The 25,530-nt window shown below is 38.2% G+C and overlaps 1 protein-coding gene across 4 annotated transcripts; it reads right to left on the bottom strand.

Moving 5' to 3' along the window:
* Nucleotides 1-23,757, bottom strand: LOC148150549 (uncharacterized). 4 transcript variants are annotated; one of them, XM_087978430.1, is made up of 7 exons: nt 23,549-23,713; nt 20,136-20,381; nt 16,906-16,998; nt 10,983-11,060; nt 5,464-5,736; nt 4,681-4,779; nt 1-1,186 (listed from the first exon to the last, which is right to left on the bottom strand). In XM_087978430.1, the coding sequence occupies exons 1-7, from the start codon at nt 23,567-23,569 to the stop codon at nt 1,169-1,171; spliced, it is 828 nt and encodes a 275-aa protein (XP_087834556.1). In that variant the 5' UTR covers nt 23,570-23,713; the 3' UTR covers nt 1-1,168. The 4 variants fall into 4 exon arrangements, with proteins under 4 accessions (XP_087834556.1, XP_087834563.1, XP_087834553.1 ...); XM_087978437.1 differs by lacking the exon at nt 1-1,186 and adding an exon at nt 1,201-2,207 and having other exon boundaries at nt 23,549-23,757; XM_087978427.1 differs by lacking the exon at nt 1-1,186 and adding an exon at nt 1,201-2,207 and having other exon boundaries at nt 5,476-5,736.
* Nucleotides 23,758-25,530: the final 1,773 nt, after the last annotated feature.

The raw sequence follows: 25,530 nt of genomic DNA, 5'->3' as shown, positions 1-25,530 counted from the left end.
TGTTTATATTTTATTGAAACATTAAGTGAAAAATTTAAAAGGTAACATCCAAGAACAACAGAAAGGAAGGTGATAGATGTAGTTTGGATTGTAATTGCCCAAACCTAGAACATAGACATATGCTAGTCTTTACATTCAAGAATAACGTTATTTATTTTGTCAAGAGCAATTTAAAGATCAGAATCAAATTAGTGGATTTTCCGTTGGCAAAAGATTTTTCTTATATTTACAATTTCCTGGACTGTCCTATCATTCAAAGTGACTTGTGCCGATCAGTTCCAATGGGAATCACTGTCCTCACCCACAATGATAGGATGCAGGCTATCTAACTACCATAATTCAAACTAAATCTCTCCTTACTCAAGATCCACAGGCAGACATGAGTGTTTCATCAGGAATCAGAAGAATGAATTGCCTAGTTCAGTTTCCCTGCCCTTATAATGGGGCACTGACATCAGCCAGATCAACAGAAAACAGAACATTGAACTTTGGGGCCTGTTCAGTATGACACAGGTGCATATCAGGCCTGTAAACTTACCTTGAGCGAACGACGTTGACTTTGCCAAAGGAGAGATTTGGTTTGAATTATGGTAGTTAGATAGCCTGCATCCTAATCATTGTGAGTGAGGACAGTGGTTCCCATTGGAACTGATCGGCACAAGTCACTTCATGCCATTCTTTATGCAATGAAAATAATTCTTAGAACTCATAAAAGAAAAATCTGGTGAGCTATTTAGTGCAGCCAATATCTGTTTGTGTATATACAGTTGGTTACTAGCTGAATTTGAACCATAACATAAGAACAGAGGAATGAGAAAGGCTAATTCAAACCATCCACTTTGCTCCTTCCTCCAGCTCCTATTTCAGGATACATGCTGACTAATATTTTTTCAGATTTTCCCTCTTCCATATCCTGGTGAAACAGGAATGAGTTCAGTTTCCTCCTAAATCTAATTAGTGTTTGTGGTGCAAGTGTCAGGACTCTATCGCAGTTCAATTCCACTGGTGGCAATTTTATAATCCCATACACTTTGGTTCTTCTTCCCTGATTTTACAACATGTCACTGTTTACCTCCTGTTAGGGCCATGCTTCTTTATTTTGAAATCATAAGCCATACAGCACCAATTCCATACTGCCTTGAACTCTCGAAATGGATCTTTGTCAGCTTTATAGGAAAGGAGCTTTCTGTACAGGTGGCAGGGAGATAAATCATAAACTAATTAGAAAAGAAATCATTTTCAAATGACTGCACACTAAAGGCAGAGTCAATGTTTTAGATATTTACATTTTATTGAAAGAAGACAATATTCAATTTTGAAGGGAACAATATCCTAGGAAGAAAGAAATTAGGGATAGTCCATAATTCCCATTACATTCATATTTTGCTTGTGATTTATTGATTAAAACTGCTAGGTTTATCTTGTAATCTGAATTTATCAACACTCAAACTTTCTCCCTATCTCTATAATACCCATTCTTCAGGTGAGTTTGCTCAGTTTGGCAGGCTTTTTGGCAGTGGGTGACAGGGTAGCGAATGTCAGCAGAAGTAATCCTGTCCTCACTTTATGGCTACAAACATCATTAGACGTAAGCAATCAGAGGAACTTGTGACAAATTTTCTCTGACACATTGATAACGGAGTCCAACTAACGCATCTCAGTACTGGCCTGAGATTTGTGAACAAACAAGGATCAAGGATCTTCCAGGCCTATATTCCACAATTACAAATAAGGCAGTGCGTTTCCTGACCAGGAGATCCGTGGGGGTTTGCATACACTGCACTTTATCATGTTTCAGGCAGTCACATGCTTTAATTTGCCAGTTTCCATTTTTGTTACTTGGATACGTGACCAACCAAATTTCCAGAAAACAAAAACCATGATTGATGTGCAATATCACCATCCATTTACTGCCAAGTGCTAATTTTGCCTCCTGCAGAAAGGCCCCTTTAACTAATTATGTATATAAGTAGTAAGGCCATCTTGTCTACTTGAAGATGGTGAATGTTTGGGGGGAATATTTGGGGGAAATCTTTACTCTTCACAGTAAGTGATTAGAGGGGATAAAATGGTCTATTTAAATAGCCTGAATAGTCACTGCTCTCTGAGTTTTCAAGTTCTTCTGGATCATAGGCATCTTGTTCTCGTGTTAACTGATCCAATTCCTCATCTGAAGATGAAGGGCAAGTAAGGATAATGCGTGGTATCTTGACGGCAGTGTTAGGATCAAGACAGGAATGAAGTGGTAAGAAAATCAGGTACAAACGTGAGGGAATAAAATGAAATACACAAAAGAAGAAAGCAAAAGAAAAGCAAAAATTAAAATCAAGAAGGTGATATTCAAACAACACATTTAACAAAAACATAAATAATCAGATCTCTAAAAGAAATAAATAATTAAATACAACAGAAGACAATGAAGAAACACTACAAATTTGAATTAATTTCAAACAATAGCTTTTAAAATCAATTTCCTGTATACTAATACTTTGTTAATGTGCATCTCCATTTTTAATTGCCCTTCCTGAGGGATTTGAATGCTAAGGTTGGAGGTGGCAGGAATGCAGTTTGAACTCAAACTAAGGAGGATAAAAAGCTCAGAGTGAAGACCTAATTACGTGTGAATGCAATAACAACAGATCAATTCAGTCTTCACACCCACCCATTACATTATTAGTTTTCAAATCATCATTTCTCTATTTTCTCACTTTAACGTTTTGAAGGGAATAAATCTTTTTTGTTACCTTACACTTCATAAAATTCTCATTGGTAAGGTCATCTGAATAAACAACAAGCAATGCGGAAAGGATGGTGACTTCGAATTGGTTTCATCGAATTTGAATGGATAATGCTGAAGAATGCAATGCCATCCACTCTACCCATCTAGGATTCTTAATAACCATTACCCAAATCAGATATATTCAGAGCTCTCATTGGAAAATACCAATAATTTGCTTCAAGTCTGGTATCTGACAGACATTGGATAACATCTTTCCTTCCCCTCGTAGCCACCTTGTGCAAGGTTGCTTAGGTTGGATCTAACTATGGACAATTTTACATTATGAACTACTCCGAACTAATAGCTGGACTGAACTTTATAGTTGCCCAAGCGAAAATTCTGGCACCTCAGTTCAAACTGATCTCTGTACTTAAGAATTAAACAATATTCTTCTCATTTAATATGACCCAGACTCCCTAGAATGCCAAAACTCATCTAACATTAAGTTACACATAGAAAAGCATCAAACCAGTGTATAGCAATGCTTCAGTAATATCAAGATTCTTACTGTACTTAATTTCATTGTTTAGAGTTAAAGAAACCTCCATCACAAACATTAGATTGGTTTCCCCCCGTTTGCTGTGAACTCCTTCAGTTGGAAGGGAGAAACTAGTCCAGCCAGTCATGGTGTTGTCACCCAATGTGATTCATGCTAGTTTCAATTTCTCTACTCCTTCCCCATAATTTATCCTCTGAAGTGAGATTGTTTAATTTGAATAAGATTTCTGGTCAAGGATTGTGAATTGTACAGAAGCTGATGATGAATTGAACTAGCCTTTGCATTTTGGGAAAATGGAACAAGACTCCCAGTGTTGACCTACCTTGTTCGAGAACTACACTATTAATAAAACATTTTTAAATTGTTCTAAAACAGCTTTTAGAGTACTATCCCAAGACAGCAATGGAGGAATTCATGCAACAAATGTATAAATGTGTTCATAATGAACAAGTTTACAATTTGATCTTGCATGGGGAAATTTCCCTCAGAGAGCAAGGCACCCAAAAATATACCATTGGTCATAAATTGTTATGGTTCTTGCTTTCTCCATTTTAAACTGTTTTAACATTTTTCCTGCTATAAATTTTCTTTGATTTTGTTTCCAAATCCAATGATGCAAACTGACTTTTGATTTTCTAATGGCGTTGTTGGTGAGATTGAAAAAAGTTTTTTTAATCGCCCTTTTAAACGTCAAATTTCTCCTTCCATTTCAGTCAATGAATTTAAGTGCAAATCCACATAGTGGATATATACTTAGCATACACACCACGTTTAAGGGTATGATTAGATTTGGCTATAGTATCCCATGCTTAACAAGCACAGTTTAAGCTCATATAAGGACCACTGAACCACAAGCCACATTTGACTATGAAGATCATTTAACAATTGACTGAAAAGTAGCAATTGTTGTGGGGATAATTAGGCCTTGAACCATCTTTGATACAGCACCTACAATGATCAACATTGTGCACAGTATACTTGTATATTTTGAGACCTAAGTGAATTTTTAAAAAAATTATTGGTCTGTCAAAACAGAAAGTCAGAACTTTTAAAGTGGTTCTTCACAGTGGAATATTTCTATAGTTCTCAAGATTGTTATAATACAGAAGGAGGCTATTTAGCCCATTCTGTCTGCACTCTCTCCAAATGAGCTGCTAACTTAGCACAATTTTTCTGACTTATCCCACAAACCTGTACATTGCTCCTTTTCAAATGATCATCTAATCTTCTTTTGAATGTATTTGTTGAACCTGCAACCAGCACACATTCACATAGTTCATTCCAGGCCTTAAACACTCTCTGCCTTTTTCCATATCGCTTTTGGTTCCTTTAACAACTTTTTTAAAATTTGTACCATTTCTTTCTTGATGCCCCAAAATTGTAGGAAAAAGTTGCTACTCACTGGCATTGCATATTTCACAACACAGAATGAGGTGTTATTTAGTGGCATCTCACTTGCAGATTTTGTGGTGTGGCTCTTCAATGACACAGATTCAGATTCCTGACATTAAAAAAAAGAAAAGAAAGAGTTAAATGAGTATAATTCTCACTCACTCTCACACACACACACACACTTATCAGAGTCTGTAAAAGCAAATTTTATTCATACATTGAAGAGTGGCAAGATGACTAATCCAAAAATGACTGGACTGTTTACAGCACCACCTTGTGGATTCATCGAAGAATGAACATAAAAGATAACTTAAAAGAGCCACCAGAATGTAACATGTAGCAAGGATTTAGGAAATGGAAGTACAATCATGCCTGCCTATTGAACTGCGTGGAACTTTTCATTCACAACCTCACTAATTCTGGTTTTCTTGATCGGTCAAGGTAACATGACTTCAAGCTGCGCAGGTAGAACAGATTGGCACAAATTCAATCTTTAAATTGTGAGATTTCAATGTGAAGGTGGTTTTCTATAAATTGCCCTCAACACCTCACAGCTGAGAAGAGAAAAGGACAGCTGTTCAATTATCATTCAGTAATCCCTAAATTCAGCATATATATGAAGAGATTCATATGTGTATATGGTAAGGCACACCAATGCTCATATGGCTATACTCAATGAACCTTTAAAAGATGATAAGGATGGGGAAATGGAATGGGTTCGTGGGGGGGGGGGAATAAAAATCACTAGGGTCATAATTAATTCACTTCATTCACATACACAAGCTTTACTTACTAAGCTATTTACATTGCATGTAGATACTGCCTTTCCTTCAAGCAAGAAATTGCCACTTTCTAGTTGCTGGTGGATGGCAGCTGGCTGAGTTTTAGAGCAAGACTTTTCAGTCTGTTGAGGTTTTACAATATCTGCTTCACCATTGTTCATGTCTGTGTCATCAGTTGTCACCGCCCTGTCCCTCAAAATTAGTATCTTAATTACAGCCCCTGAATTCCTCAAGACATTTACTGCTTCATGATGGGTAACATTTTGCAGACTTTTTCCATTGACCTGGAAAATAAGAGACATTGTTGACATTTACCACTATTAACTCTAGAAGGTCCTGTAAGCAGAGGTTAGTAAGCGTTACATTATTGACAATTTAGGCAAGGTTCATTTGCTCTCCACCCCATTTTCTGGCAAGAACAAAGAAGGAGCTGCTCAGCTATCTACAAGGTTCAGATTCTGCTCAAATTCTGTTGGATGGGCCTTGAACTAGGCATCCAGCAATCCTGTGCAAAGCATATTTAAATCAACTCCAACATCCTTAATATTATCTTTATGGACCAACTGGTGCCATACAGACATGCCTCACTCATTGACCTGTGGTGTGCAGCAGCCTTAGTTGGGTCTTAACAAAAAAAAAGTTTCTTTTTATCTTTGACTTCATTTTTGTGTCATCAGAAAGAGCAGGAATGTACTTACAGCCCATCAGCTGACGGCTTCCCTTAGATTCTTCTTCTGCAATTCTCTAGTTTCTTAACATTTGCAAGCCTGGAGTAGGACTTGGCCACTACCCAACTTCCGTGATCACAAGCTGCCTTGAAGCAATGTTCAGTACTCGCAGATATTTGGCAGCATGCTTATGAGGTCCAATCAAAAACAGACCAGGCCTCTGAGCCTCATTGTGGTAATCAGGAGGCAACATTGCCTGGTTTGCACAGCAAACATAGTCAAACTCACATACCTCCCACAGAATTGTTATTCTAATCATGAAAGAGACCTATGGAATATTGGAATGTCACAATATGGTTAGACAGGTTGCCTGACTTGAAAAACAAATTTCAACAGCTTCATTTGCATAATTCCAGGATCTTAATATTGATGTTTGACTTCTTTGTGAAAACTGTTAAGGATAATAATAAGTGGTCTGAAGTAAGTATTTCAGGATATTTAGAGGTGGATATTGATCCAATATATGTGATATTACAAGTTGATGATTAAATGTTAAAGTAGAGGCAGCAAAGGTCCGTGTACATATAATTGTTATTATAACATGACCGTATTGCAGGCTTCTTCAGTTCAGTTTGATTGAAAGGTCATGTTTTAAGTTTCATGTAAATTATGTACCACATTTGTTTCTGCAACAGACATGGACATTCAACAACAGCAACAGTTTTTATTGGGCCTATTAACATTCCACAATACTTAATGGCAATTACTGTAAGGATATTGCCATGGCTACAGGTGTTTTAGTGAGCTGATTTAGAGGCGCCAATAGACAGTGGTTAGAGTGTTTTTGCCTGAGGCTCATTACATACTGGTTTCACTTGGGTGTTGTCTCACAAGCTGTAGCTGGGATAAATGGCACATTCCATGCAAATGAGATAATAGCTGTGCGCTGAATTTTGTTCTGGGCTCAAGCACTGACAAAAATTGTTAAAATTTAACGCAGAGCTTGACTTTGGATGGTTCTGCAGTTATGTAATAGCAATGACATGAAAAGTGAATGACATGGCCTATAGAGGGAACTCTTCCAGCAAATGTTTGCTTTTCCTTTAAATACTATTTAACTGTGATTTTATGGTTACTTTAATTACTTTGAATATCATTTACTTGTATCAGTAAAAATTTGAAGAATCAAATTTCAAGATTTGCAAGGAAAGCTGCCCATGGACTTAAATGCACTCTTTATTCAATAAAATAACCAATAAAGCAGTAGGAACTATTGAGGCTACAACATCTATAGCTTTCATCTATACCTAAACAACCTAAACCATAAGGCACTCCGAACAATGGGAAAAAACGGCCTGCATATGCGCTAACATGTCCTAATAGAAAAAGGAAACTTTCATTCTAAGTACGCAGACAGATGAGGTACATTGCAAGTACAGTGATGCTCAACAATCGACCTTTGAGCCCTTTAAGTTGTTTTGAGCCACAGTTACCACATCTTGATCTCTCCTTTCTCAATTAAAGTACCTTGGTGCCTCAAGCCCATCTGAATTTTTCACCTCAAGTTTTATTCCGCAAATCCTATGCTCCTGCTCCGACCTCCCATCTTATTTTTAGGTTCCAACTTCTGTGCTAAACTTAAAAAAGACATAGGAAGATTAGTGGAATGGGCAGACAAGTGAACAGGTGTAATTTAATAGAAGTGCAAAGAAATTCATTGTGGTAGAAAGAATAGAGAGAGACAGCATGATGGGTCAAATTCTAAAGGGGATGCAAGAGGAGATGGAACTGGAAGCCATTGACAGTTGCAAGGCACATTGAAAGCACAAGTGAAAAAGCCGAGGAGTTCCTGGGCTTTGTAAATAGGGGCATAGGGTACAAAAGCAAGAAAGTTACTGTAAGCCTGTTATCGTAATTACGTTAAATATGGACTATGTATTTTTGAATAACATTGTTCAATTTAATACTTGGGACGTCCTTGGACTGGAATGATTTCAAAAAGGAATGAAAAGCACTAAGTTAAAAATGGCCAAGGCATGACTTGACCATGTAAGTAGCAAAGTTTCCGAAAATGCAGCCAAGCTATAATTAACACTTTATCCAGAAGCAATGAAATTGGTTAGCAAGGCCCCATAGGAATGCACCAAATAGCTCTCATCACTTATTTCAATTCACTGTTTATGGAAATATTTATAACTGCAGAGAACCAGAGCTTTTCAAACAAACAAGTCACCAGAATATGACGGCTTTCATCCAAGTGTTCTAAAGGAAGGGGCTACAGACATAGTGGAGGCAATAGCTGCAGCTTGGATTCAAGCGCCTCAAAAGTTCCTCACGCTGCAAAACGTTACTACAGATGTATTCAGTCTTGATCACGTTGACGTCTAGCTGCTTCCATATGTACCATATGTTGCAGCAGCAACACATCACTCACCCTACCAACACATTTAACTTAATTTAACTATTATAGATTCCTTGGGTTTTACACTTTGTTGCAATATTTCATTTACATTAACTAAAGTGAGAAAATAATCACCAGTAACAACCTGTTATTTAACCAGTTATTTTTGAGAGAGAAGAAAAAGCATTGGAGACCTGAAGACCTTATTTGAAAGATTAGAAATGTTCACCAGTCCTACTTGCCAATCAGTTTCTTTCCCTGCACATACGTTACACCATTGTTTGTGATGTCCCTCCACCACTAGTCTCACAGCAGGTAGTTGATCCACACCTTTTATCCTCTCCCACTCACCTCTCAGGAGAGCTTACTTTTTGCAGTAAATCCTAGTTAAGAGCCTCTGTCCCTTTTGCACCAAATTTCCACTTTGAACCAAACTTCCAATGGTATATTCAGGATACTCACTATTTGTCTCATTCTGCTGAAGTCTCCTCACACTGGTCATATCCCTTGCTGACCCCTCATCACTTGGTTGAAGCACCATATAAACTCAAGTTCAACTTCACCTGGAATATTGCATCTGGTTCTGGCACCCGGGTTAACCTCTCATCATCAAAATACTGAAGTGGGCGGCACGGTGGCACAGTGGTTAGCACTGTTGCCTCACAGCGCCGGAGACCCGGGTTCAATTCCCGCCTCGGGCGACTGACTGTGCGGAGTTTGCACGTTCTCCCCGTGTCTGCGTGGGTTTCCTCCGGGTGCTCCGGTTTCCTCCCACAGTCCAAAGATGTGCAGGTCAGGTGAATTGGCCATGCTAAATTGCCCATAGTGTTAGGTAAGGGGTATGGGTGGGTTGCGCTTCGGCGGGTCGGTGTGGACTTGTTGGGCCGAAGGGCCTGTTTCCACACTGTAATGTAATCTAATCTAATCTAAAATCTAATTAAATCTAATCTAATTAATCTAATCTAATCTAATTCAGAGAATAGAATTAAATGGATATTCCTCAGCGCTTACTAGATGCTACCTGCACGTATCAGGGATGTCAGAAAACAAGCAATATACAATCCCATGTGCTAGTGAGATTACGGATTGTGGAAACAGCTTAAGTGAACCTGCCAGTTACATCTCATTTATTTCTTTTACTTTTGATTGATCTCTTAGCTATCTATTTGGATGTCTGTCTGTTTTGTGGGTGAAAGTCAGAGACAGAATCAAAGATGATTCATAGGCATTAATTGGACTACCTCTCATTTAACTTTACTTTGATAAAGCTGCTAATAAATTGTTAAATCTTTTATTGAAGCCATTTGCAAAGTCTGGTTAGTAACCATTGGGGTCAATTTTGAGGATCACTGAATATTTCAATTTTACTGTGCTGCAAATACAGCAATAGGGATGTTGAACCCAAAAGAGAAAATGTTGGAAAATCTCAGCAGGACTGGCAGCTTCTATAAGGAGAGAAAAGAGCTGACGTCAGCTTTGACAAAGGGTCAGTTAGACTTGAAAGGTCAGCTCTTTTCTCTCCTTACAAATGCTGCCAGACCTGCTGAGATTTTCCAGCATCTTCGCTTTTGGTTTCAGATTCCAGCATCCACTGTAATTTGTTTTTAATAGGTATGTTGATTTGATTTAGATGTCTGTCTCCATGTAAGAAGTCACTCAATGAAGCCATTTTTTTGATTTTCTACCTTATCCCCCATTTATTCCCATGTCCATTAATTTGCTTAACATCCAAAAAATTGACTAATCTCTTTACTGAATTAACTCAGTTACTGAGCTTCTACAGACCTCTGGGTTAGAAAATTCCAAGAATTCGTTCTAAGTGATCACTAACTAGTCATTAAAAAAAGCTTGCGAATTGGCTGCTGCATTTGTAATATTACAGCAGCGACCACACTTCAGAAGTACTTCATTTCCCCTTCCCCCACCTCATCCTAGTTTCTAACCTCCAGCAACACGATCCCCTGACTTGTCCGGACTTGTCCGACCTGCCCAGCTCCTTTTCCACCTATCCACTCCACCCTCTCCTCCCTGACCTATCACCTTCATCTCCTTCCCCACTGACCTATTGTACTCTATGCTACTCTATCCCCACCCCCACCCTCCTCTAGCTTATCTCTCCACGCTTCAGGCTCTCTGCCTTTATTCCTGATGAAGGGCTTTTGCCCGAAACGTCGATTTTGCCTGTCCTCGGGTGCTGCCTGAATTGCTGTGCTCTTCCAGCACCACTGATCCAGAATCTGGTTTCCAGCATCTGCAGTCATTGTTTTTACTTCATTGGCTGTCAAGTACCCTGGGGGCATCCTCAAGTTATAAAAGTCACTTTCTTTTCTTCTTTGTCAGTTTGTTTTGGTGGATTCAAAGAGGCATCTAAACATAGAGAAATCAGCAAGCGTTTCTCAAATTCTTACAATTATGAAAAGGGGTTATTCAAAATTGATGACAAGGAGATGTACAAACTTACCTCCAGTACCATATCTCCAACTTGTACACCAGCAAGATCAGCAGGACCCCCCTTCGATACTTTGGAAATGAAGATTCTCTGGCACAGATAATACTATGAATCATTATTTGTTACATTAGCTGATCTCATTTTAGAACCCACATGTTAGAAAACATTTGCAGTCTGAGTCAGACTACAGTTGCAGGCAATATAGAAACCCTCTATGTAAACATGGCAAGCATTTTGTGCAGAAGTCAATAAAGATACAAAGAATTCTTTGCTATATCTCGAGTAACAAAACCAGCATGTTAATAGCGAGCAACTGTTCAATACAACCAGGATTTCACAATTGTGGGAAATTTGTCTCTGGATTTTAGTTTCAGGTGCCTGGAATACTTATGCCAGGTCATACACAAGATGAAGGAGAAATCTTAAAGTTTTCATTTTGAAATTTTTGATTAGTTACCTCCATCAGGAGATTTTAAACACCCAGTTGCTGGCAGTACAATTTTACTTAGCGCTAAGCCATACAAGGTATGAAAATTCTATTCCACTCAGATCTCAGCTGTTGTGGCAACAGAACACATCAATGGCCTTGATATATTCAATCTGGCAATGTACTAAAGCCGTACGTAGATGTACTTAAGAAAGGAAAACACACCTTTTAGATTTACTGATGGTAGTGAAGGGCACCAAACATCCTGCTACCAGAAAACCAGCTTTCTTTCGGGAAAAATAACAATAAACCATCCAGGTTAAGTTAGACTCTGCCCCTTGCGTTGTTTTCTTTTATCTGATAAATTCTGAGTATCTAATTTCTACTTGGTTGTAGACAGTCATCCTCATGCCCTGCAAAAACTATCTAAAAGATATTTGGACAAAGCTGTCAGATACAGCATTAAATCAGCAAGTACTGAAGAATCTCAGCTGATCTGGCAGTATCTGTGGAGAAAGTAACAGAGTTAATGTTCTGAATCCATATGATCCTTCTGAAGACAATATAGAATTGGGTTCAAAATGATAACTGTTTCCTGTCTCCGCAGATGCTGCCGACTTGCTGACTTGCTGAGTTTCTCCAGCACTTTCTGGTTTTGTGAGAGATTTTCAGCGTCCACAGTGTTTCGATTTACCGGTACAGGTAATTCAGTTGCAATACTTGTGAAGGAGCTGGAAATCACTTGAACCGGTGATCAATGAGTCTTTATTTTCTGGCAGCATCTACATTTATTCCTGCTCTACTGTTTCTCTGTTGTCCTTCATCCTTCCTTTGCTACCTGCCTGCATGAATGTCGATTTTATCAGACCGTTCCAATGGTCCAATTTAGATAACTCTGGTTGAGGTATTTGCCTTCTGATGCTGATTTTCTTGCTTTTTGATGACACTATCACAGCCACCATTCTTTGATGTACTTAAAACAGAAAGTGTTGAAAATACTTAGTAGGTCTTGAAGCATCTATGGAGAGGGAAACAGATATATGAACATCTGAACAAGGAAATCCACTCAGCCCTTCAAGCCTGCTCTGCTATTCAATAAAATCATGGCTCATCAGATTTTAACCTCAACTCTCCATTCCTGCATATCCCTAATAATCTTTCATCCCCTTGATAATCAAAATTCTTTGCTTTAAAATTATATAAAGATTCTGAATCCTTTGCCTTTTGAGAAAGGGAATTCAAAAGAACTCTCAATCCTCAGAGGGGAAAAAAAGTTTCCATATCTCTGTTTTAAACTGGCACCTTATTTTTACTATGACCTGTAGTCACCATAGAGTCAAACGGAACTCTTCTTCCATCTGAAGAGAGGTAGAAATGTGATTTTAAAGAGAACAGTGGGATGAAGAGCAGAAAGGTCTGGGATTTGGAGAGATTAAATGACAAAGATGTCATGAAACAAAATTCTGGCTCCTGTGTCTCTCCACAGATGCTGTTAAATCTGCTGAGCATTTTCAGCAATTTGTTTTTATTGCATATTTCCAGCATCCACAATATTCTGCTTTGAATCTACAGTGTTTATTTGCAATCAAGCATTGCATGGAACATAATTGCTGTGTAACTAAGGTGCTGAATTATTGACAATGACATACACTTGAATTATGACATTTCTATGGTCAGAAAATATCTGAATATTAATTAAAGAGGACTTTACTGCTAATGTTGGTTGTAGGGTTGACGTGAAGAAAGCCCAATACCAATATGCCTTACACCCTGCACTCTAGAGCAACACATTTAACGAATACCTTCTTCCCAAAGTGAAAACAATGAGCATACACATATATACAGGGGCCTGGACTAGAGTGGTGCTGGAAAAGCACAGCAGGTCAGGCAGCATCCAAGGACCAGGAAAATTGACGTTTTAGGCAAAAGCCCTTCATCAGGAATAGAGGCAGGGAGAGATAAATGAGTGGGGGGTGGGGAGAAAGTAGCATAGAGTACAATAGGTGAATGGGGGTGATGGAGGTGATAGGTCAGAAAGGAGGGTGGGAGAAGGTAGCAAAGAGTACAATGGTTGAATGGGGGTGGGGATGAAGGTGATAGATCAGAGAGGAGGTTGGAGTGAATAGGTGGAAAGGAAGATAGGCAGGTAGGACAGGTCATGGGGACGGTGCTGAGCTGGAAGGTTGGAACTGGGGTAAGGTGGGGGGAGGGGAAATGAGGAAACTGGTGAAGTCCTGGGGTTGAAGTGTTCCGAGGCAGAAGATGAAGCGTTCTTCCTCCAGGCGTCGGGTGGTGGGGGAGCTGGGGTGGAGGCGGCCCAGGACCTGCATGTCCTCGGCAGAGTAGGAGGGGGAGGTGATATGTTGGGCCACAGGGCGGTGTGGTTGATTGGTGCGGGTGTCCAGGAGATGTTCCCTAAAGCGTTCTGCGAGGAGGCGTCCAGTCTCCCCAACATAGAGGAGACCGCATCGGCTTTTGCCTGAAATGTCGATTTTCCTGCTCCTTGGATGCTGCCTGACCTGCTATGCTTTTCCAGCACCACTTTAATCCAGAGTCTGGTTTCCAGCATCTGCAGTCCTCGTTTTTATCTACATGTAAATACAGCCTGATTTGAACTGTTTAAAAACCTACCCACTGAAACAGCTAAAGTCAGATTTGGCATTTTCTTTATACATTCATGACTGTTGACTGGATAACCTGTCAGATATTCCATGCGGTGACTCAAAGATCAGAATGAGTGAAAGTTTACTGCTGTTGTAACTTTCACAGATAAGAGACACCCTTGCAATAGATGACTTCAGTGTGATAACCTCTCAGGTGAAACAGAAGCCAATAAAGCTTATGACTTCAAACATGCTCTGGTTGTAGGGTCAGTGGCCTTCAATACATCTGAGAGTTGGGGTACTGAGTCCAGAAACCTTGAACCTACATTTGATGCATCCTCATAAAGTTATCTTCCTCATTTGAATTGTGGGCTGGAAGTGAAACTCCCTCAGCATTTCGCTTCCAGCAACTTCAACTGTACAGTAATAGCATTGGGAGTAGACTCAACATAAATAATGCGGGGTGCACATTTTAACTTATCACGTATACCTATTCAACAAAAAAAAATCTGTTGGAAAATTGACAAAATATATTAAAATTACAACTGACCATGTGGTCATTTTATGTATAGATAATATTACAGTTAATATGGTTATATTTTTGACAACATAAACCATAAGTAGGCATCCAAACTTTTTTTTAAATTTAAATAAATTCTAGCCTCTGGACCTGCCTCTCAAGTTACTCTCCATTCACATTTTGAAACTAAGGGATAATTGCTTTATACAGTAAACCTTTTTCATGAGAAATTGTTTGCCAAAGCCTCTGTAACAAAACAAAGTACATCATTAATGTTGCAGATTCATCGTGTATAAAAGGAAAATATAAGCACATGGTATGGTTCAAATTAAAAGGTCAAACAAAGGTTCTATACCCAAAACTACAGACTTCTCTCTTCTGTTGATGACAAAGCTGTTGTATATTTTCACATTTGATATAAGCAGACAAGGAGTCAACTTTATTTTAAAGCAATGTATCCTGTCCAACTCTCAAATTTGAAGATGTGTCTAGCATTTAGTACAACATACTTCTGCACCATGCATCTATGCAAAGTAAAGGACATGGCCTGGGTCAAAGTCTCACCAAAAAATAAAGAAACAGAAATTGACAGTCGGCTGGAGAGATAGATACTTGCCTATAGAAAGTAACAATCATTAAGACATCACAGCTGAGGAACACTGCTCACGTTTACTTCACAAGAGACTCAGACGTTTCTTTGAAAATACATATGTGAAGAGCCTTGTGAGCTTTTACAGCCACAAAGTCCGTGCACCCAGAGCTTATACTTTATCTCTTAAATATTTAAAAGAGGCCTAAGCACAAGTTTCCCACCAACTCTCTTCAACCGAAAACAGTAACCAATGCAGACAGACCAAGATTAGGAAAACAAAATAAAATATCATCCAAGTAAATAGTAATCTCATATACAAGATGAGTGGGTGACTGTACCCCTCTGCCATGGACTACTGTGGTTGAAGAGGATAATTCACCACTAAGTACTCAAAGGCAATTAAGAATGGCCAATTAATGCTGTCCTCGTCAATAACACCCACTTCCTGTGAACAAATAGAAAAAAGAGAGCAAGAAGACTTGCAAATTTCAAAGCCAGCCCTAGATTTTGTATCAGGTTTATGAAGGAAGATCATTTTGTACAGTGATAGAAGACCAAGATTTCACAGCGTCTCAAGAAGAATTTGATGGCAAGTTTATTGTATTTAAACACTTTATAATCAAAGATTGATAAAACAAAATGGATACAGACTTACCTCTATTGAGAACATGGATAAGATTCCCATGAAGTTTGACAGACAAGACAGAGAAATGAAGAGCAAAACTGGGCAGAACATAACTGGCCATGAAGACAGCCAATTCACTATTGTGTTGCCATGCATGTCCAACAGGACAAAGCCTAAGCCAGTGGCAATATTCAAGTGAATATCTCTCTTGAAACAGCAATTCCCAGAAGGAATGTAGACGACTAAATCCACGATAAGGAAAAGATGGATGAAGGTGTGCTGAAATTATGGCTGAAGTGAGTGTGACACTTCTAACGAAGTAGATTGTAGAAAGATAAAGATCTTCTCATCTGAGGCATGTTCAAATCAAATCTTGATGTCATTGTTGAAGTTAGATCACAGAACAGTAATATTGCAGTAATTCCTGATGATCCAACCAGCCTTATTCAACCATTGATTATCACTCAAAACAAGCCCTTCAAGATTAACACGAGAAACAAGTAGAATGACCAAATGATTGGAGAAGACTGGATATTCAATGTTGCCAACAATAATAGAAAGACAAAAGGAGAGACTGGACTTCAGCACCTCGAAAATGCCACTTATGTAAAAGCTGACTGACTAATTTTTGACTAAACCTTTAGTTTTAGAAATTTTATTTTTAAATGTATATATATGGAACCATTAAGTTTTAGTTTTCTCTTAATGTGGTCATTGATTTAAACTCCAGACATCAGGTGCAGAATAGGGGTAGTTTGATGATTCAAAAACAGAAGTGGCTGGAAAAGCTCAGCAGGTCTGGCAGCATCTGTGAAGTGAAATGTGTCAGGCCGGGTGACCCTTCCTCAGAACACCAGTTTGACGATTACCCATGACATTGTTAAAATACTGAGTCTAAAATATCAATAGTCAGAAATTATAAATAACTTAGCTGATTTGTCGTCTATTCCAGTCACACAGTTCCAGCACTAGAAACCTATTATGGAAATGCGGTTGATAACATGGAATATTTTTGACTAAGCAGCTACATAATACAACACATTTCTGCTTTGTCAGTGATAACATTCATTGAAATCTTTATCTCAAAATTCACCAAAAGCATTTTCTCTGAGATGGCAAGTCAATAGACTTCAGATTGTTCAATCTTATTTAACATACAAGAACTTACTTCATCACTGATTTTATAGGGAGTTGATCCTTTTCCTCCAGCAATACTGATCCCCAGACTTCCCATTTGACTGTGCACTGTAATAGTGAGCTTCTAAAAAAAGAACACAACCAGAACTAGCACTAGTTTTGATAATGATATTGACTTGACATTCAGTTCATCTACTGAAAAAAGGTGGTCACAGATTCATGCAGAAAGTGAAAGAAAAATCCGAGCTTTTGCTCTCAAAAACTTGAACATTAGCATGTGACTGTTTAATAAGAATAAGCCGAAAATCGTACAGTCATTGTACTAGATACAAATATGAACAAATGTAAAGGAGATTGAGAGGAAAGATCATTAGCCTAATTATTAGCCATCATATGAACTAAACACTGAAATTTTGTTATACCACCCAATCACCGGTAATGCTAATACCTGTGTGAATTGAAAACTTTTACCTATGGTGCATCATTGGACAACTTGGCTAACTTCTATCCTTTTCATGTCCCAAAGTTTTCTCCTTCATCAATTTGTCGTCTTTTTGAAAACACTGCAGTATATCAAACCCTTCTTTATATTAATGAAGTACCAAGGATAGTCATCACCCATGGAACTATACCTTGTTTGCACAATCATATGTGTGGGCTGTGTATCTCAACAATCATATTTAAATTTTACCCATTTGGCACACATACAAATCTTGTCATTTTACAACAGCAGTTGTATGGTTTAAAAAGGTTTGTAGAAATTATTACCTTTGTCAGAAAGGTGCATAAACCTGTGAATTGAGATCGGATTTGAATTCAAGTCAGGGACTTTGAGCTAAAGTAAATATGTACTTGTTAGATGCTGGTTCCGTTAATCAGGTTTGCTTAATTGATAACATTTTCACATATTTGAAACATTACACTGCAAATAAATGAAAAATTGAGAATAGTGCTTTACTATCACTGAATGAGCTCACCTAAAGTTAGCTATTTAAAAGATCTAGAAAGGGATGTGTATAATACCTGCACTTCCCACTTTAGGGAATATTGCTGAGTGAGAGTAACAATGTTTTTCTCTCCCCAAAATCTCTCAGCATCAGCTGAAAAAAATTATACAATGTTTTACACTTATGTACTCTATTGCAGTGAATTTATTTGTTCGATGTAAAAGTATTTTGATCACTCTTTACTTGTCAGCTCCCAAAGTTCGTTTCAGAGTGATGCACACCACAGGAATGATAATTTTTCTCTTAATAACTTCTAGTGGTGAAGGTATGGCTACTGGTGAGTATCCTGACTGCAACAGGTTGGGATATTCCATCAATGCTAAGTCTCTGAATGACCAGAACCTTGAACAGATGGGAGGACATTCATTACTGTACCCACCTTGATGGCTCCAACTGTAATCATCAAATTACACCCCATAATAAATTCAGCCTCGCTGTGTAAAATAACAAAGTATAAACCAAATAACATCAAGTATCCTTTTTTTAAAAAAATTACTGGTTAAACAACATAAAACTTAATTCTGTTTTACTTTATCTGTGGTTTACCATTGTTAAGTAAATGCTTGGTTATCACAGTGCAATGTTTGGATGTACAAGCAGGATGAAATTCTAGGTCATGCATTCTCTCTCACACACTGAATAATATCCATGATGCACGTACATATGTTGGTGTGTGGGGATGGGTCAGGCCTTCAAACGGAGCTGGCAATCCCTAACTCAAAACCCAGATAGAATTTCTTGGATCTGTGCCTCAAGCATAAATCAAATCCATATCATATGAGCAAGACATGTCTGGAAATAAACATTAGTCTTGAAATTTTGTATATTGTAAAAGAAAATATGTGGATAGTCTTAATGAATTGTGCAAAATATTTTTGTTTTCCTGTGTATCGTTATTTGTGAATACAGCTCTAGATTCCAAAATGTTAATAGTGGTTAGAAACATTCATCTAAAGTAAACTCTATAATGTAATTAGTTTAAGTGTGGGACTTTTCCCAATTGATATTTCTTTCAGTTAGAGTGAACATATTTTCTGAGCCAATATGAAAAGATCAATTCCCAACTTAGTTCCAGACATGTTACAGGCAAATAAACATTTTACAGGTCTAATAAATAAGGTATAAGTTAAACTAAAACTCCCCCTTATCAGACCCCAGCATATTTCATTGCAAATTTACAACTCAGGAATTTACTTCACAAAGCAGTTTTCTGGTCACGCAGATAACTAAATTACAGATATCAAGATCCAAAACAGCAAATTAGATAAATGAATTAATTTCACTTCAAACAGAAACAGAAATTGCTGGAGAAATTCAGCAGGGCTGGCAGCAACTGTAAAGAGAAAACAAAGTTCATGGTTCAAATCCAGTGACCTTTTTTCAGAACTGTTTCGAACCAGTGCCAAATGTGCCACTACTTTGCCTTGGGGGTACCATTGGCCAAAACTGAATTGGACCAGCAGTATAAATGCTATGGGTACAAAAGGAGGCATGAGGCTGGGAATTCCAGTGAGTAACTCCCCTCCTGACTCCTCAAAATCTATTCACCAAACACAAGTCAGGACTGTGACAGAATATTCTTCAGTGAAAGTGCAACATTAACCATACTCCGGAAGTTCAACACTACCCAGAAAAAAGTAATCTGCTTGATTAGCATCCCATCTAACACCTTCAACATTCACTCTGTCCACTACTGATGCACAGTACAGCAGTGTGCATCATCTACAATATGTTCTACAACAACTCTCACAGACTTCTTAGGCAGTACTTTCCAAACCTGCAAACTACATAAAAGGACAAGAGTAGCAGATGCATAGCAACCATCACATGCATATTCCCTCCAATCCACACATGATTCTAACTTGGAATGCCATTCCTTCTTGCTGGGTCAAATTCCTGCGGTTCCCTCACTAACAGCACTGTGGGCAAACTTGCACAACACAGTTTGCAACAGTTCAAGGCGGCAGCTAATCACCACCTTCTGAATTGCAATTAGGGATGGATAATAAATACTGGCCTAACCAATGATGTGTGCATCCCATGAATGAATAGTTGGAAAAAAAAAGCAACTCAGAACAGACCGCTTTCCCTTAATAATGCATTTGGGTCGTAGTCGGTCTTGATCATGCACTGAAGTTCTTAATGAGGTTCCTGATTCAGAGAGGGAAACTCTTAACCAAGCCAAGTTAATAATAAACACGTAAGTACGTAAATTAATTCAACTGTGAAATGATAGAAGAGCCTTTCATATTACCTTTGCTGAAGTTTCTTTGAATCCGGTGGATATCAAAAGTGTTGGCTGGCAATTATTTCGCTCAGGACACTTAATTTCTCCACCAGTATTGTTTGCCAGCTTATAGACCTGTTGTTTGCTGGTATTTGAGCTACTTGGCATTTTGATCTGCTTTTGATTACCATGTAGAAAAGCTATCATGTGGCGATTCTGTTGAAAGCCTTCTTCTGTGTCAAATAGACTGCCAGAAAATTTAGACACAGGTTCCTGAAGTTTTAGAAAATGTGACATACCAAAAAACAATTAGAAGATATTGAGAAAAGTTCCATTTGAAGAATACAACTTGTCATAGATCTCACAACCACTTGACATCTCAAGTTTAGTCCCTAGTGTAATATATAAAATGCAGCAGTCAAATTGAGAGCAGCAAGTTCTCCAAACTGCAATATGATAATAATCAAGCAATCAGTTTTAGGTTTAATTGAAGATAAGTATTGGTCAGGTCACTCGGAGAATTCATTTGCTCTCTTCAATGTTATCACGGCATCTCTATCTTGCACTTGAGAGAGTACGTTGGACTCAAATTAACATCGCATCCAAAAGACAATTCTTTAGCTCTGTGATACTCCCTCAGAATTACACAGCCAGCCTAGATTAGATAATCAAATCTCTGAAGTGGGACTTGAACTGTTGCTTTCTGGTTGAGACGGAGAATGCAACCACTGAAGCAAAACTGGCAAAATTCTCTGCTGTTCATTATTTTTTCTTTAGAACCCCGACAGGGTGGAAACAGACCCTTCGGCCCAGCAAGTCCACACCGACCCTCCGAAGAGTAACCCATTCCCTTACCCTATATTTACCTTTGACTAATGCATCTAACCTACACATCCCTGAATACTATGGGCAATTTCACGTGGCCAATTTAATAAAAAAGAAAAATTGCAGAGAAAGCCCACTGACTGCATTGATGATTATAGCTACAAAGCCTCACAGGAGTTAAGCAAACCCAGTTTTATAGCCTCACTGGAGGATAGCTCAGTGGTATTATTGCAAGACTATTAATCCAGAAACTCAGGCAATGTTCTGGAGAATTGTGTTCAAATCCCACCATGGCAGATGGTGGAATGTGAATTTTATAATATTCTGCAAATAGAAGTCTAATGATGACCATTAAACCATTGCCGATTGTCGGGAAGAAAAACCATCTGGTTCCCTGAAGTCCTTTAAGGGAAGGAAATTGCCATCCTTACTTGATCTGACCTATATGTGACAGCACAGCCAAAGCAATGTGGTTGGTTCTTAACTGCCCTCTGAGCAGTTAGGGATGGGCAATAAATGCTGATCTAGTTAGTGACACCAATATCCCATGAACGAATAAAACTAAAATCAGCAATTAATGTTTCATTATGCATAAGTATTCAATTAAATCCAGATGCATACATCATCATAATGCACCACTGAGTGCATAATGAAATCATTTCATTAACATTAGTTACTTTATTCTATTTGACCTTACCATTGGGCTGATGCTACTGATGATGCAACAGTTGCCCTTTAAAATTGCAGTGGGAATGTGACGGAGAGCCTCATGAAACAATGCAGGCCAAAAAAAAAAAGATATTTTGTGTATGTTAGCATTTATGAAGGAGATCTGGGATCAAGGAACAATTCGACACATGACTATGTCAGGATCAAGTCTGCCATGGGAGGCGAATCTTGGATATGATGGACTCATCCACCACATTGTTACTTTTCCTATTAAGATAGTAGAGATTACAAGCCTTCATGCTACAGACAGGCAATTATGATTTGAGTATATCCATGGTTCATCTGCTGATAACATCTACACTTACGTTCAGAATGCAGTCTTTGGTCATTGCTTTGCATTTTAATTCACAAAATATCATTGTTCAGTACAAGAATTTTTCATGCATGACAAGTTTAAATGTTGGATTAGGTCCTTTCAGAAAATCACCCTGAACCTATGGTTGACGAAAATATAATCATGCAATTGTGTGGCACAGAAGACAGACATTTGGGCTATTGTGCCATTGCCAGCTCTTTAAAAGAGCTCATCCATTAGTCTCCTAGCCCTGCCTTTTTCCCCAAATCCCTGTAATTATTTTTCTCCATTCAAGAATTGATCCATTTTTTTTCTTTTCAAGTTATTAGTGAATCTCCCCTTTCAGGCAGAACATACCAGATCACAAGAACTCACAGGGGTAAAAGGAATTTTCAGTTCCCCACTGGCCCTTTCGCCATCTATCTTAAATCTGCCTCACCCGGTGACCAACAAGCTTGTCAGCAGGAACAATTTCTTTCTGTTTACTTCTATCAAAGTCCTCCATTAATTTTGTAAATCTCTCTGAAAACTAACAGAATAGTCCCCCGTTGCTTCTGTCCCTCCCAATTATTGAAATCCTGGGTATTAATCTAAATACAACTAAACACCAAATTCCTGGTTAGCTGAAATGGATTCATTTCTACATTGGTACTAGGAAACAAAGACCACCAAGTGGACTTTTCAGATTTTCTCTAACTTTACAAATGTGTGAGAGAGCGAGAGAGACAGCAAGCGATAGAGAGAGAGAGAGACACACACAGCAAGAGAGTGAGAATTTAAAAGGGGGAATGAGTGTTTTAGTGTGCAGTATTATATGCCAATGGTTAATAACTGTTTACTTGTAGCTATAGTGAAATTACTTACAATAAATAACAATTCTAATTTAGTACAGAAACCTTGATCTGAAAATCGGGTAAACTGGGGTTCTGTGCAAATCTTTAACATTTAGTACGACTTCAGGAATAGCAAGGCTCAGTTTACAGTGCAGTATTCCAGTAGGTCATAACACTGCTGTGTATCAGAGTTATTTCAATTTATTGCTAGATCGCTCTGATGTTTCCAACTTAATGAATACCATTAGAAACTATTAACATTAAAATTAAAAACGATGCAGCGGCCAAGAGACTGGACTTCATAACGTAAATAGCCAAATGGATCTGAATAAAGTGAACACAACATAGTTCAATCAGGGATTTTAACAAAACTGCAAGATAACAATTAGCTACTGTCGTAATAATAAGTTTCCATGTTCAACATTCATTAAAAAAATGCTAACAAATTTTAACATTTGCAACATAATTTTTAGGTAAATATTTTTCATCTTGACTGAGGTGTAAGCAATACATTCATAAGGCAATTAAATGTGGTAACACGCAACTTTAACAATATTAGCATGGTCAATGGTTATATGAAGCAAGAATTTTAAATGCCATTTTCAGATGTGAAAACGGGTGACTTTTGTGTTTAAGGCAAGCTAATCATTTGCTTGCACTTCAGTATAGCATGAGAAATTTTCTTGATCTTGTGATTTATTATATACACAACCCCACTTATCAATAGTTCAATGGTTTTATTACTCTACATTCCTTACATCCTCAAATTGATCCTCCATTTCCTCCTCAGCCTCCTGCTCAGGACTGGCTTTGCAATTGCTCCATCTGTCATGAACCAGAGGCCTTTTTGACTCCTGTTCAAGGGAAAGGATTTGCCGTCCGGATGGCAAAACAGCCCAATATACACCACCTAAGTCCCAGCCAGGAACAGCACAGTGTGTTGGTGACTTCAGTCGGCATTTTGAAGAATTCTATGGGCAAAGATGATAGATTGGGGTCAAACATGGTAGCAATCCATGTCGAGAAATAAGAAAATGAAAATTCAATTTCAAGTTTCTCTAGTGGATCACATGGATTCAGCATTTATATGGTAAAGATTTCAGTTTCATATCACATACAATGACAGGATATATTGTTCTTTTCACACAGTTCTCACCCAGTGAATTAGACTGTTTTCCCTCACCCTCACCATCAAGATTAGTAACACCATCAAGACCAATGACTGTTAAAAATTCTGCTCAAATGATTTTAACAAGATATTATTTAAGTATTGTAGTGTTCAAGAGTATTGTTTCCAGTAGTAGAACAATTTAAGGAAGTGCCTAATCAATATTTGATTCAGAACATTCCACATAGTAAATGTTATAATTTGGTATGATTTTTTAGGATTAGGACCATTAGAAATACTTCCAATGTTTGGCAGCACATGTCAATCTGAAGCATTCCCACTTTAGACACAACATAGTCAGATTTGTTTTTATATACATTCACTCATGGATGTGGACATTCCTGGCTGGCTGGCCAGCATTTATTGCTATCCTCTAAATGCCCTGAAGAATGTGGTTGTGAGCTGCCTTCTTAGAACGTGAGTCCACGTGCTGTAGGCAGACTCACAATGCTGTTAGGGAAGGAGCTGCAAAATAATGTTCATGTTATAGCATCCAAATAATGTAAACAGTTTGGGGTCTTGTAATGCAGTGGTGGTATCCCTAACTCTGGACTAGAAAGTCCACATTCAAATCCTATCTGCCCCAGAGGTGTGTCATATGTCAGAACAGGTTGATTAAAATATACATTACCAAATATGGCTTTCCCCTTTTTGCCCACATCAGCTATTATTAAATTCAATAACACAGCCTTGTGATGTCAGCCCAAGCAAACGTGGCACTGGGTTCAACAAGCCCAAACTTATGTCACCGAATGTGCCTCCAATCATGCTTTCATTCATCAATTTGTGCCAAATCCAAACAACTTATGTTAAATTCAATTTTTTTTTTGCTTTTTTTGTTCCCCCCATAGCTTTAGTTTTCATTAAATTCTGGAATTAATTGTCTTCTTTATTCTTACCCTATCACTAACCTTGATGAGAAATCTGACCAGTTATTTGTTATTCTGTCTGGTTAATAATTTAATAATCTAATAGAATAATTGAAGAAACGCATTGTATTGGAATCTCATTAGCCTCTGGATGATCTGTCATTGATCTTGCCATTTGCTACCAGCACACGAAGATAAAATAGCAACAGACATTATCACGTTTCGAAGTAGAACATTGCTGGAGTACAATTTTACAGAGGTTGAAAAGGTTATTATACAGGAAGGAAGTTTGAAATTATTTAATTTAAGCCAGATATTCACTGATGTGGGGAAGGGCAACACATACATTATATTGCAAAGATAGGCAGCCTTAGCATGCTACCACAGAGCCAAGTCAGAAGCTTAGTCCCCTCTTTAAGCATTTAACCAAGGATGACACATCAGTGCAATACTGAGGGTGTTTTGCAATGTTGGAGTTGCAAACGATCAGATGAGGCATTAAACTTCTCAACTGGATGCATTCGATACGCAGCACAATCCAGGAGCAGGAAGTTTACACAGTGCTTTCCCAATATGTATTTGTTCCCTATATCAGACAGTTTATCTGGTCAATATCACATTGCTGTTTGAGGGGATTTGCTGTGTGCACATTAGCTGTCTTTTTTAAACAATATAATGGTGACTACACCCAAAACAAAGTACT

This window comes from Chiloscyllium plagiosum, unplaced genomic scaffold (genome assembly GCF_037043375.1).
Source record: "Chiloscyllium plagiosum isolate Xiang-an unplaced genomic scaffold, Cpla_swu_hap1 HiC_scaffold_3, whole genome shotgun sequence".
Lineage (NCBI taxonomy): Eukaryota > Metazoa > Chordata > Chondrichthyes > Orectolobiformes > Hemiscylliidae > Chiloscyllium > Chiloscyllium plagiosum.
Note: the sequence above shows the minus strand (reverse complement) of the source record. Positions and strands in the feature narration are given on the sequence as shown.